General features: G+C 47.9%; 1 protein-coding gene across 1 annotated transcript in view; it reads left to right on the forward strand.

Annotated features, from left to right (window-relative positions):
• Positions 1–14,845, forward strand: part of PLBD2 (phospholipase B domain containing 2) — a 277,840-nt gene that overhangs the window by 123,178 nt on the left and 139,817 nt on the right. Inside the window, exons 4-6 of the mRNA XM_086943253.1 lie at positions 4,819–4,919; positions 5,346–5,560; positions 9,286–9,380. Coding sequence (XP_086799379.1) covers positions 4,819–4,919; positions 5,346–5,560; positions 9,286–9,380 — 411 coding nt within the window. The remainder of the gene's footprint in view (positions 1–4,818; positions 4,920–5,345; positions 5,561–9,285; positions 9,381–14,845) is intronic.

A 14,845-nucleotide genomic window follows, 5' to 3' on the forward strand; every position in this document is an offset into this window, starting at 1 on the left:
TCTTTTACACGAAGGGGGCCTTAGGTTTTAAGAGCAGTGTGACTGATTGAAGGACAGTGCACAAGCTGCCAATGTTCTGCTGAGAAGCCATCTCCACACTGCTGTCCATCACAACCAGGAAGAGCGGGGTGGGGGGGACGGACACCAGCAGGACACCACACTTGCACCAGGATTGAAAGCACGGCCCGGCCCTTACAGCAGTCTCAGTAGCAGGGGCCCACTCACTGAGGATGCTCCAACCTCCTAATCGCAAGTACATCCTGGGACAGAGTTTTGCAGCAGAATAGCGCCCCAGGGGAGGTGTGAGTTTCCAGGAGATAAGGGGCGGGGTGAACCACTCCCCCCGTTAACTGGAGGAGCATTGGTTCAGGCAAAGAGAGCGCTGGCACCCGCGAAGGCCCCATAATCGGGCCAGCAAGCTGCACATGCAGTCACAGAAATCAGAGTATGCTTACTTACCGGTAGTGCCATCACGAAAGGCCTTAACACCTTCGAGTCTTACGGGTTCCGTTGCAGACACCAGTGGGCAGTCTCCGCTGTTTCGTGAGGGGAGTTGCATTAGTCATCAATCAGCTACGCTGCCAGCCGCAAGAGCACCAACCATGCCTCCACTCGCATATGGACACAGGCCCAGTACAGGTAACAAAGCAATTTTCGGCCGGTGTAAAGGCTCGGTCACACAACAACAAGAGGGCAATACATTGCGTGATTCAAAGCACGGCCTGGCCCCGCGCGTGCAGACACAGCCTGCCCTGGACGCCTCACCTTTGTCGTCCACAGGCTGAGATGCGAGATTGAGTAGCAGGGGCCCACTCACTGAGGATGCTCCAACCTCCTAATCACAAGTACATCCCGGGACAGAGTTTTGCAGCAGAATAGCGCCCCAGGGGAGGTGGGAGTTTCCAGGAGATAAGGGCAGGGTGAACCACTCCCCCCGTTAACTGCGCTACACACATGTTGGAGACTGCGCTCCAAGGAGTGAGAACCCACCTACTCACTGATACTGTTGTCCAATCTGTCTCACTGATACCCAGTGACTGAGTCTGTGGTCAAATGCTTTATATTTACACCAATTAGGGATGTTGTGCTCCCAAGTGTGAGGATTAGATCCAGTGAGTGAGACTGCATTCCACTGAGTGAGACTCGGACCTATCAGGTGAGAGTATATTCAAATGTGTGGAACACCAAATTCCTCGGGGTCTGAGGGTGAACTAAAGTAAATGGGTTCACTGAGGCGGGGCAGCATTGGGGTTGTCTTCATCAGAGTCGGATTTGGACACATTCGGCCCGGACACCAAAACAAAATCGCCCCCTGTTAGCGAACTAGAGAGCTAAAAAAGAGACCCACATTTGCAAATTAGGCTGGTTTTGAACTTGTAGATCTGTGTGTGGGTATTTGCAAGGTATGGGAGGCTGCAGGCGTTTGTGCTTACACAAGTTAATGTGTGTGGTAATACCAGGACAATAAGCAGTAAAAACCACATTTGGACCATAAAACAGGTTCGCAGACGGGCAAAAGTGGCCCACACACTGATCTGTCAGGGCAGTCCACCCGACACTGGCTGATTGCGCCAAGACCAGTCCGACCCGTGTCTCCCTGCGTCCTCCGCGCGAAGTGCTTGATACGGCGGGTGTTTGTGTTCAATGGCTGTGTTCACATCAGGCCTAACCCGTAAGAATCGAGTTATTAACTGAGGACGTTTCCGATCAGTTCTCTTGATGCCTGGTGTACTCTTGGGCAGGTTGAAAGCGCCTGATTCCTTTCAGCTTCAACGCTGTACCGAACGCGCCCCCTCCCGGGCAGCCATCTGGTCTGGGGTCGCTGCCAAGGAATTGGTGAACTCTGGAACGTTCTCAGAAAACAGCTGAACTCTCAAGTGCTGCCCAGAGGAGGCATGGGAAGGAGGTTACCCGAGCAGGCATAGCATGGGAAGCGAGGCAGGGGAGCAGGCATGGCATGGGAAGGAGGTAACCCGAGCAGGCATGGCATGGGAAGCCAGGCAGGGGAGCAGGCATGGCATGGGAAGGAGGTAGCCCGAGCAGGCATGGCATGGGAAGCCAGGCAGGGGAGCAGGCATGGAATGGGAAGGAGGTAACCCGAGCAGGCATGGCATGGGAAGCGAGGCAGGGAAGCAGGCATGGCATGGGAAGGAGGTACCCCGAGCAGGCATGGCATGGGAAACAAGGCAGGGAAGCAGGCATGGCATGGGCAGGAGGTACCCCGAGCAGGCATGGCATGGGAAACGAGGCAGGGTAGCAGGCATGGCATGGGAAGGAGGCAGGGAAGAAGGCACGGTATGGGAAGGAGGCAGGGAAGTAGGCATGGATGGCATGGGAAGGAGGCACGGGAGTCTCCGAAAGCTGCGAGAGCTGGATGAGAAATTAGGGAAGAGAGTGAAAGAGATGGAGAAAATTAGAGTGAGTGAGCAGGGTGGAGCAGTAAGAAGTGCAGAGAGTGCGGTGTAAGTGAGAGCCTTGATGAATCCTAGAAGCTTGCAAATGAGACATTAGTGTGAATGAAGGAGGAGTGATAGGGAATGGGGAGAGATTGACTGAGGGAAAGAGTAAATACATCCCGGCAACTTAAATCGCGCACCGGGCAGAGAAGAGCTGCGGCAGAGGGAAGGGGGGGGGGGGAAATAGGCGAAGCGAGAACGGGACGGAGAAGAGCTGCGGGGAGAAGAGCTGCGGGCAGAGGGAAGGGGGGCCACAAACAACAACAAACCGAGACCACAGGAGACCCAGTCGCGCAGCCCACCCCTGCAAAGCACACGTCGGAAGAGCAGTAAGAAGTGCTGAGAGTGCGGTGTAAGTGAGAGGCTTGACGAATCCTGGAAGATTGCAAAGGAGACATTAGTGGCGAGGTGTGAATGAAGGAGGAGTGATAGGGAATGGGGAGAGATTGACTGAGGGAAAGAGTAAATACATCCCGGCAACTTAAATCGCGCACCGGGCGGAGAAGAGCTGCGGCAGAGGGAAGGTGGGGGGGAAGGGGAGGGAGGCAAAGCGAGAACAGGACGGAGAAGAGACTGAGAAGAGCTGCGGGGAGGAGAGCTGCGGGCAGAGGGAAGGGGGGCCACGCACGACAACAAACCGAGACCACCGGACACCCTGTCGCGCAGCTCACCCCTGCAAAGCACATGTCGGAAATGACAAAAACATGCCGAGACGAAAAAAAAAAACATCCGCCCACCGCCGCAATGACGTTAACAAAGGGGCGGAGAGCGAAAAAATCGCCAGAACACCCACGAATCTGCTCCGACAATTACGGACAGATCTCTCATCCAATGGCTAGCCTCCATTTATGGAGCTAGCCAATGGAAGAGAGAGGCGGGACAAAGCCCCGTACTAGTAAACATAAGATTTCGCCTGCGCGAACACTGCTGCGCAGTGCTACGCCAGGCGAAACCTAAAAAAGAGCCCCGTTATCTCCACACCATCCTCAACGCATCTCACAGGATGCTGTATCTGTCATTTGTAAACTGAACAAGCATTGGCATAGCCAATAGAATTTTCCTCTGGGACTTTATAAGTGTTTAGCCATGCAATAGTTGATGTTGTTGCACCAAGGATATTGTGCTGGATAACCAAACACTTATAAGGTCCCAAAGGCAAGACCTGTTGGCTATGCCAATGCTTGTTTTACTGTGGTGGTCTGGGGCGTATTTCAGTTCCCAAGCACCAGTACAAGCATGAGAGGCACTGCTGGAAAGGGGACTGTGTCTCCTTTCCCGTTGTACCTCTTCATTGTGGATGCCTTTTGGGAAGCCCACTAGATATGGGGGGGGAGTGGCGGGAGGGGTGGGGGGCTGGGGGAGGACAGCAAAATAAAAGTGCCTAGGGCAGCCCGTCCAGGCATCAAGCTGAACTCCCACCCCATAACCGACTCATTAGTCTGTCTGCTCCTGTGGATGCAAATTGAGATGGGGGATAGCCTGCACCAAGTCAAAGCCCCCATGCCTAAAGCTCTTAATGTTTCTCGGTCTCCTACCCCCCCTACTGTGTTGGAGGCAAGGGGGGGGGGGTAGTATTAGAGGCGTTACCCTAATCTGTCTTGGTATGGTCGGTATGGCCCACTGAATGCTAGGGATAGTTTGAATAATATGGTGGGTGGGTTCTGTCTCATTCTGACATCACCTCTAAAGCCCATAATTATTTCTGCCCCCTGGGGCCTAGAGCGTCCCCATTAACATCCCCACAACATGCAAATAGGACATTCTGATTTTTTTTGAGGTGTAGTTTTTACATGTGGGCTAGCAGAGAGGGCGTAAATCTGTTTTTCCACACATTTTTGTGAGAGAATGCTCTGTAATCTGCAGGATTCGGAATCTAGAAAATTCCAACCACCCAGCATTCCCACTCTTCTCTAAGGAAAAACGGTAACCCACTTATAAAATCCCCACAGGTAGGGAAATGGAGACCCTCTGGCCTGGATACCTTTTGTGTAAAGAAAGTTAGAGTCTTAAGCACAAAGAACCTCAAACCTAAAACTTGGCTCAGCAATTGGAGAGCGTCAGCAAATAAGGCTTAGGCTATAAAGTTGATTTGAGGGGAGATTATTTTTTAAACATGGGAATTGGAAGAAGCTCCAGCTAAGCAGACGCCCCAAATACATTAAACCCAACTATCTTGCCTTTTCCTCACAAAAACTGTATTGTACAGTATTCACTTCGCAACAGGTGATTAGTTACACTAGCTGCATTGAAATAATTAGTGACCTAAATCTGCAGAAATGTGGTCCTCTTCATAGAGTGTAAGAAGGCTGAGTAGTCACCAGCTACGTTTCTCTTAACCTTCCAAATTCTTTCTATGTTCTAGGTCCGCCTAGCTTTGCTGCAACTGAAGGGCCTGGAGGACAGTTACAATGGACTTGTGTACTTTCCCACCAAGAACTTCACTCTCAATCCTTTCGGATTTCTGTGAGTTTGTACACCCTGTAATGTGGGAGGGTGGGCTTTTATGATTTCAGAAAAGCAGAAGAGAATTGAGGATTTAGTTGAAGGGAAAGACTAGTGTTTTAGGCTTTCTCTGTGTGATGTGAGGTGTGCTGCTCCTCTTAGTGCAATGCGCACTGTGTGCCTCTCTTTCTCTGTGATGCAGGTATAGCTCCTCCACTGTCTGCGCTGCAGTCTGTTGTCTCTTCTCTATAGGTTGTCGAATTTGTTGTCTAAGACTCGCTCTTTGCAATGGGAGGGGGGTTTCTCTTTTTTCAGAGTAAACGTCTCTTGCTTGCTCTATTTTCCTACTGGGTGTTCTCACTCTTTCTGTGCTCCATGCTTTTCCTCACCCTTCCTTGAGAAATGGAGAGCTCTTCGTCTAATGCCTTTTGTCCCATGTTCTTATAGTCTGTTCCAGCTTGGTGGTGATTTGGAAGACTTGGAATCTGCCTTAAATAAGACAGATTCCTCGCGTCTCCTGGGTACTGGTTCCTGCTCTGCCCTCATCAAGCTGCTGCCTGGAAACAAGGACATACTGGTGTCCCACGACACCTGGACCAATTATCAGTATATGCTTCGTATCATCAAGAAATATTCCTTACCATTCCGAACCACAGCAGGAGGTGAGGCGTTTATGCATTTACTTGCCTGCAAGTGTGTAACCGGATTGACTGCATGTGCAGGAGGTGTTTCGCCTGCTAGCCCCACAGCTGGTGACATGTTTCTTGTTTGCATCAGATTTATTTTATTTTTAGCATAACCAGAAAATCCTTGGTATTAACCTGTGGGACCTTCTCTGCTACTTGTTCAAAGTATTGCGCTGATCAATGCATACCTCTGATGTGAAGTATTTGAACAAGTAGAGGTCTTGCTTAATTAACTCTTCATATTCAATACAGTCATTGTCCTTTAGTAACTATGAAGACACCAACCTCTGCCAAACAGTTCTTCTTTTGGTTTTGGGATTGTAGTGGTGTACATCTTAAACTTTTCTTATTGCCAGATAGTCTGGATTTTTATTTAAAATGTGCATTTTAGTCTATTTATTCACTGGGCTCATACCAGTGGTTAGTTAGCACCTGCTTCTTTTAAAAGAATAGTTTTAAAGAATTGAAGTTAAAAGGAAGTAGACCTGTTTCATAGCTCCTTATCTGTAACCCGTGCTGATTCATTTTCTTCTCATTAGCAAAAATCGATGATCAGCTATGATCAGCAGGCAGGAGATTATGCAATATTGCAGAGAAGCAAATGAGTTAAATAGTTTTTTCTTTTTTAAATTTGTAATCGAATTCTTTGTTGAAAACAGGCTATTAAAGATGCCTGACCCTAACTATGTATGCACGTTTATTAAAAAACATAGGCCTTGAGTTTGAGTATGATTTTGTTGTCGGCAGTGGAGAATACTGTTCCTTTAAATGCAGTCAGGTCCTGAAATGTCATACCCCAACAGTAGAATTTAGGGGAACACAACCTAGGTGCAAGGATATTTTATTTTTAGTTTGTGTTTAAGGTGTTCTGGTGATACCTGCAGATCTAAAACATGGAAGCAGGTAATGCCACATAAATGAACACAGAACTTCTTGGTATTTAAGGAGAGCAGATAGCTTTTCAATTTTTGAGGGCAATTATATTAAGTTTTTGAAGGCAAAATAATCAATGTGCATTAAGATGATAAAGGGAAAAAATGTCTTTATCACCGTTGTGTACATGGTAAGTTGCAGTTGATTGAGGAAAAGTACTATAGGCAAAAAACTTGAGATATGAATGTACTACAGTGAGAGTAATCACTCTACTAAAAATCTGAATAATTGGGTTGAGATTGCATCTGTCGATGATATGAAGCCCAGTTGGGTGTGTTAAACTGATCGCAAAGGCTAAGTGCACCATATGTAGCCTCGTTATTAAAGAGAACCAGGCAAATATCTGTAAACCTGACTAGTTGGTGCAGCAGGATTATCAGGATTTGTACAAAAAGTACTTATATTTGCACCACACGTACATAGTTATTACTGTTTTTAAACAGTTCTCAGGTTAACTATTGTGTGCATCCTTCCAGTCAAGGAAATTTGCCTGTTGCGACCTTTTATCTGCTTTCAACAGCCAGTACAAAGTATGGAAAATAAACTAGGAAACGATAAGGGAACACGAGTAAAATGCAAACAATGCACTTTGGCCATAAGCTTGACAGAAACAATAGGGTTATATCTTGCTTATGTAATCATATGTACTTTTCTCCTAGCTGCCCAGCCAGTGTGAGTGTTGACAGGAGAATGTTGGTGTGACTGTGATGCTTGGGTGCCAGTGTGGATGAGGTGTGACTGTTGGAAGATGGGCTGAGCAGCAGGGAGGCTGCTCCTGGTGGGGCTGGCGTAAGAGGATCACCAGGCTGATAGACTGATGTACATTATTTCCTTCCTACAACTTTAAGTTGATAAAGGAACTTATAAAATACAACTCGGCTACGTATGGTAAGATACAACAAATAGTTTTGCTGTCAATAACTTGTAACTCAAGCAGTCCAAAATGCAGTCACCATTCAGGGAACAGAGACCGCCCTTATTACGGTGGTAGAGGAGACTAGGAAGATCCTTGACACCGGCTGCAATGCCGCCATACTTCTCTTAGACTTCAGTGCGGCATTAGATACCGTGAATCATAACATCTTGCTGCAGAGGCTGAGAGAAGTAGGGGTTGGGGGGCAAGCGCTCAATTGGCTGCGTTCCTTTCTAACGGAAAGGGCCTTCACGGTCTTTGAGGACAACGCTTCTTCACCCCAAATGCGTCTCCAGTGTGGTGTTCCCCAGGGCTCTTCCCTCAGCCCTACACTATTTAATATCTATATGAGGCCTTTGGCTGAGGTGATTCTGCCCTGGGGAGTACAGCTGGTGACGTATGCAGATGATACGCAATTGATCATCTCACTAGCGTCTCAGAATGCCCCCTATAAAAATCTCTCCTCTTGTCTAACGGATATCCACGCATGGATGGATACATCCTTTCTTAAATTGAACGGTGCGAAAACAGAGGTAATGTTACTGGGACATAAGCCTCCGCCCACCATTGACAACTGGTGGCCACTTTGCCTTGGACAGCCCCCCCCCCCCCCCCCACCAAAAAGCCAAATTAAGAGCCTGGGGGTCTGGCTCGACCCTGCCCTTAATCTTGGAGTACAGGTGCGCAAGGTAGCAGCGATCTGCTATGCTTTCTGAGACAACTGAGGAAAACCATTAAACTCCTACCGTTCAGTTCTAGGAGAATACTGGTACAATCCCTGATATTATCGCGCCTTGACTACTCCAATGCACTCTATCTGGGAGCTCCACAAGGCGCTATTAAAATCCCCCAGACGGTCCAAAACTGTGCCGCACGTCTGTTACTGGACATCCCACGACGGACCTCTGCCAGATCTGGTCTGCGCCAATTACACTGGCTCCCAGTGCAAAGGAGAGTGGAGTTTAAGTCCTTGACCACGGTGCATAAAGCCTTCTATAAGACTGGCCCCGTACTAATTCAAGCCATGTTCTTCCTCTATTGCCCTCAACGGACCCTCAGATCTAATAATAAGAATCTGTTAGTGGTCCCTAAAACAAAAAGAACACGTACAGGCGGGAGACGCTTTTCGCTACAGGCAACCAAACTATGGAATAGTCTTCCTGACTCCATTAGATTGGAACCCAATCATCAAAAATTCAGGAGGCTAGTTAAAACTCACCTGTTTGCCTAACTCTGTGAATGAATGAGCAAAAGGCGCCGGGATGCCTACGGGTAGCTGTGCGCGTAACAAATGTGTAATTCATTCATTCATTCAATAGGTTAAATACCAGGTGGACTTACAGAAAATTCATGTCATAAAACAAAGCAGGGAAAATACTGATGGAGATCCACAATTGAAGCAAATATGAGATTCACAGCATAAGTTGGTTAGTAACAACTCTATGAAAATCTAGGAATGCTACTGTATCAGTCAACAGGTGCTATGACGACAGTTTACCTCACTGCTAAGTAAAATGCTCTGCAAAGTACAAAGTAAACTCATATGTAATAAACCAAATAATAGAATTGTAGCAGAACCTTGGTTGATCGAAGCTCATGGGAAGATGAGAACTGGAAGCTGATCCACTTCAGATGCACATGAAGCAAGGTTACGATATAGGTTTAGGAAAAACCAATCCATTGGATTCCAGTGAAAGGACAAAATCTGTCCTGCTAGGTCCACCACCTGCATGTTTTAGGAAGAAGGTTTTCCTCCAATCAGGTTCACGTGATGCTGGTTCTGTCTGATGGTTGCTGCTTAGATTTCTTATGGTGTTTGATGAAATTAATATTTTGCCCTCCTACGCTTCCACAGGGGATTCTTTGGTTCCAGGAAGCATCCAGTCCTTTTCTTCCTACCCTGGGACTATATTTTCTGGGGACGACTTCTATATCCTGAGCAGCGGGCTGGTGAGTCACTCACTGAGTTGATTGTGTGTTTTTGAATGTTAGTTCCAAGTTGCGCTTAATGAGATCCATTTGCACCCACCCTACTTTGACATTTTGCAAAACTAAGATCTTGCAGGGTGAACATTTTCTAGTCCATAATTTGCACAGCACTTCGACGCGTAGTGGTTGGGTTTAGAAAAGGATCTTTGTTTACTTGAATACAATTTTTGAGCATCCATATAGGTGATGTATGAATGAGTTCTTGTAATGTTGTCTCGAAACCCAAAATGCCGTGGGTTCTATTTTCTGTTTGTTATTTCTGCCCGTTTGCCCAGAATTACATCATTGGGACCGAAGCAGTGAAAAAATGACTGCAGTTTAATCATTGATAGAAGGTTTTGGACTTTAAAAAACAGTGGTTAGTCTGTGTACTGTTCCCAAATTTCAACATTGTAATGCTTCTTACTTTAATTTATCAATCTCAAGAGCGGACCAAAAGGCAATTTACGTTTTGCCTGAACTCCCCTTATGTACATTTGCATAGAGGTACTCCAGGTGTCCAAAAAGTATTTCCCCTAGAGGTTTGCATACAGTTCCTTCAAACACCCTGAAAACATGGGGAGAACAAGCATTGAAAATGCAATAGGTCTCGCCTTTGATTAATTTTGCTTTGCTAATGGTATTGTATAGCAAACCAAATTGCTTCAACTTAATCAAAGGTGAGACCTATTATATTTTTAATGCTTGATTAATACTGTTTTGTCTTACACATTATTTTAAGAGTTGTATTTATTAGATTGTAAGTGAGTTAGCATACATTGCTGGCTAATAAGTGTTAGCAAGTTCATGGAAATGTCTTTTAAGAAGCAATGTGCCTTCTTCATTTTTAGTTTCCCCTTGATGTGGCAGTGTGATGTGGAGCAGGGAGAAGTGGACAGAGGAGAAGGGGCAGGTTCGAAGAGGATAAAGGAAATGAAGACAGAGGAGAAGAGGGCTGAGGAGAAGAGAAGAAAGAAGTTAGGAGAAGAGGACAGTGGCGACGAGAACAGTGGCGACGAGGACAGTAGCGATGAGGACAGTGGCGGAGAGGGCCGAGAAGAAAGACGCTAGGGGAGAAGAGGACAGAGGAGAAGGGGCAGGGTCGAAGAGGATAGAGGAAAAGAAGACAGAGGAGAAGAGGGCTAAGGAGAATAGAATAAAGAGGACAGTGGCGACGGGGACAGTGGCGACGGGGACAGTGGCGACTGGGACAGTGGAGGAGAGGACAGTGGAGGAGAGGACAGTGGAGGAGAGGACAGTGGAGGAGAGGACAGTGGAGGAGAGGACAGTGGAGGAGAGGACAGTGGAGGAGAGGACAGTGGAGGAGAGGACAGTGGAGGAGAGGACAGTGGAGGAGAGGACAGATGAGAAGGGGGCCGGGGGAAGAGGACGAGGAGAAGAGAGCAGTCACAAAGCCTCCGGACCTCCAAGCGCACCTTCCGGAAACTGGAGAAGAAATGGCTCCTCGACCAAACACCAGACAGCCACACAGCCCACAAGAACGCCACACGCAGACACCACCAACTATTCAGTGCCACCAAGAGGACCGCCTTCAAGGACCACCTGGACAACAACGCACACAACACCAAAGAGCTCTTCAGCATCGTGAAAGAACTCTCCAACCCCAGCTCCAACACCAACGACATTCCACCATCACAGGACCTGTGCGACTCCCTGACCACCTTCTTTCACCGACATCCATGACAGCTTAAACTCCGACACCCCGCACCGAGACCACCACCCCTGTGACCTCCACCCGCACCAGTCGTCTGACCACCTTGTCCACCGTCAGCGAGGAAGACACCATCAAAACCATGAACTCCATCCACTCCGGATCCCCTTCCGACCCTTGCCCTCACCACGTTTTCAACCTAGCCAGCACTACCATCGTGCCCCACCTACGGAAAGCAATCAACATCTCCTTTGAGACAGCAACCTTCCCGGAAAGCTGGAAGCACGCCGAGATCAAAGCCTTACTGAAGAAACCCAAGGCGGACCCCAAGGACCTCAAGAACTTCTGGCCCATCTCCCTGCTCCTGTACCCGGCAAAAGTGACAGAGAAGGTTGTCAACAAACAGCTAACCCGCTACCTCGAATCCAACAACATCCTGGACCCCTCCCAATTCGGTTTCCGCAGCAGCCGTAGCACCGAGACCGCCCTCATCGCCGCCACCGACGACATCAGGATCCTGATAGACAAAGGAGAAACAGCCGACCTCATCCTCCTGGACCTATCAGCAGCCTTCGACACGGTCTGCCACCACACCCTATCAGCACGCCTCCACGACGCCGGAATCCAGGAGAAGGCCATAGCCTGGACCACATCCTTCCTCTCTGGCAGAACCCAGAGCGTCCGCCTCCCACGCTTCCGCTCAAAAACCACGAGATCTGCGGCGTCCCACAGGGATCCTCCCTTAGCCCAACACTGTTCAACATCTACATGTCACCGCTCGGCCACGTCGCACGACAAGATAACTTCAACCTCATCTCCTACGCCGACGACACCCAGCTGATCATATACCTCACCGAAGACCCCCACACCGCCAAAGCCAACCTCCACAGAGGAATAAAGGCCGTCGCTGACTGGATGAAGGACAGCAGACTAAAGCTGAATTCAGACAAGACTGAGGTCCTCATCCTCGGACCCACCCCATCAGCCTGGGACGACACCTGGTGGCCCACATCGCTAGGCACAGCCCCGGAACCCACTGACCACGTACGCAATCTGGGGTTCATCGTCGGCTCCACCCTTTCCATGACCAAGCAAGTCAACTCCGTCTCCGCTTCCTGCTTTAACACCTTCCGAATGCTTCACAGGATCTTCAAATGGATCCCTCCCGACATGAGGAAAACCGTCAGCCAGGCCCTCATCACCAGCAGACTCGACTACCGGAACGCCCTCTTCTCAGGAACTGCCACCAAGCTCCTGAGACGACTACAACGAATCCAGAACGCCTCAGCAAGATTGATCCTCAACATCCCCCTGACGCAGCCACATCACACCCCACCTGAGAGGCCTACACTGGCTCCCCATCAATAAGAGGATCACCTTCATACTCCTCATCCATGCACACAAAGCACTACACAACAACGGACCTACATACCTCAACGACCGACTGAGCTTCCACACTCCCACTCGCAGCCTCCGCTCTGCCAACCTCGCCCTCGCCACAGTTCCCCATATCCGGAAAACCTCCGCCGGTGGCCGATCCTTCTCCTACCTCGCCGCCAAGACCTGGAACGCTCTCCCCACCAGCCTACGACTGACCCAGGACCTGCTGGCCTTCAGAAGACTCCTCAAGACCTGGCTCTTCGATCAGTAGCAGCCCCCCCCCCCCCCCAGCGCCTTGAGACCCTCACTGTTATGTAGCGCGCTTTAGAAATGCAGTGATTGATTGAAAGCCATGAGCACCCCGCGCCCACACCCTCCAGTGTCACACGGTTTAGTTTTTATAATAAATCAATCCCCCAAAAATTTTAATGTTTATCGTATTTTTAACTCCATCACTTCGCGGATTTTAAGGTGCCCAGGTCTTACAAAACATAAAGAACGACTTAAATTTAAAATCTACTATTTTCTGGAAGGTTGTATAAAAAAATGAATACATTCTACCACGTGCTACTTGTACGGTTTAACTGTTTCATGCCACTGTGAACATGGAGTTTTCTAAGCGTGCAGTATGCATTATTTTAAGAACTGCGGTTGAAATTCAAATGAACTATCGGACAATTTGGTAGATTGGGGCGGGAAACGTTGAGGTGTGCAGGGCCCCGTTACTGTACGTGTGATCTGTGTGAACGGGGCTTCGGGTACAGTCATCAGCGAAGAACGAGCTCCTACACAAAATGCCTCAAATTCCCCTTCGCTGATGAAAACAGAGCAAAGTATAGACAAGAAATAAAGGCTCACGTCTACCTCCCTTTCAAAACACCCAAAAATATTCAAGCCGCCGTGATGAAATCGCAGCGAGCACCAACTCATCATTGTTGTATAATCTAAAAAGTGAAAACAGATTTTCAGTTGAAAAAAACTGAAGAAAAATATAAATAAATACCAAGAACACACTTTAAACGCGTTCCAAACGGGGCTGTCCACAAATGAAAACAAAATACATTGTCTTACAACTTTTTATGTTAAACAAGTACCCTAATTGTATGAACCGTGGATATGTGTAACATGTTTAGAATGATATTCATATAATGAAGAGAGTCCTTGCACATATCTTATGTATTGAAGGAAAACATTTATTTTGCATAAGTGTGTACATATACAAAATATTTATAAATATGACCAATAGTGGGCGAATATATACTAAAAATTTTCCAAGCGAACAATATCTGTAAGCGTCTAAATACACATGCTTCCCTGTTACTCGATAGAAAGGGAACAATGTACCTTATTGTGCAAGAAAACCTTTATTTAGCATTAATTACATGCAAGCTTTAGAACCATATGTGTTACATAACTATTACGAAATGTATTAGGGGGCACCCACAAATATAGCCATGTGTTTTACTAAATATGGAGGGAAAGAGCGCTATACCTTTGATGCAAGGTGCCATTCTTGAAGAAATATGGTGTATTTTTCCAGTGCTCGAAAGTGCACTTTTACTGCACATTTTGCACGACTGAATCAACACAAGGCGGCACTGCGCAGACTGCAGCGTGTCGACGGAGCGGGCGCATTTATTGTACAGGGTCTCAGCTGAAGCAGGCATCCAAGCCGCACGGCCTGTCGATTCTTGAACCCCTTCACGTGTAACCTTCCCAGACCCTACATTCCCTCTTTGAAGCCTTGCCCCAAGCAGAGAGCAAACAGAGGCCGCTGTGCTGCAAATGCAAAACAAAGGCCCCAGGCCTGGCCGACAGAGTCCATAATCTAGAGATAAGAGGCCTTGAAGGTTCTAACATCGAATACTGTACCAGGACTGCAAATGCATTCCACTGAAGGGCGCAGGAAAAAACCCATCACAAATCCACGTAAGTTCACGATATTAACGTGCACCGAATTAAACATTCCCGTGTATTTATGAAAATTAACTGCATCTAAATAAACGTTCATCCTAGAGAAAAATCGGTAAAGCAGCCGGCGCGGCCTATCGATTCTTGAACCCCTTCACTTGTAACCTTCCCAGACCCTACATTCCCGCCTTCAAGCCTCGCCCCAAGCAGAGAGCAAACCGAGGCAGCGGTGCTTCAAATGCAAAACAAAGACCCCGGGGCTGGCCGGCAGAAGCCGCAGACTAGAGATGAGGCCGCAGACTAGAGATGAGGCCTTGAAGGTTCTAACATCGAAAACAGTACCAGGACTGCCAATGCATTACACTGAAGGACGCAGGAAAAAACCCATCACAAATCCATGTAAGTTCACAATATTAATGTGCACCGAATTAAACATGCTCGTGTATTTATGAAAATGAACTGCATCTAAATAAACGTTCCTCCT

This window comes from Lissotriton vulgaris, chromosome 11, assembly GCF_964263255.1.
Source record: "Lissotriton vulgaris chromosome 11, aLisVul1.2, whole genome shotgun sequence".
Classification (NCBI taxonomy): Eukaryota; Metazoa; Chordata; class Amphibia; order Caudata; family Salamandridae; genus Lissotriton; species Lissotriton vulgaris.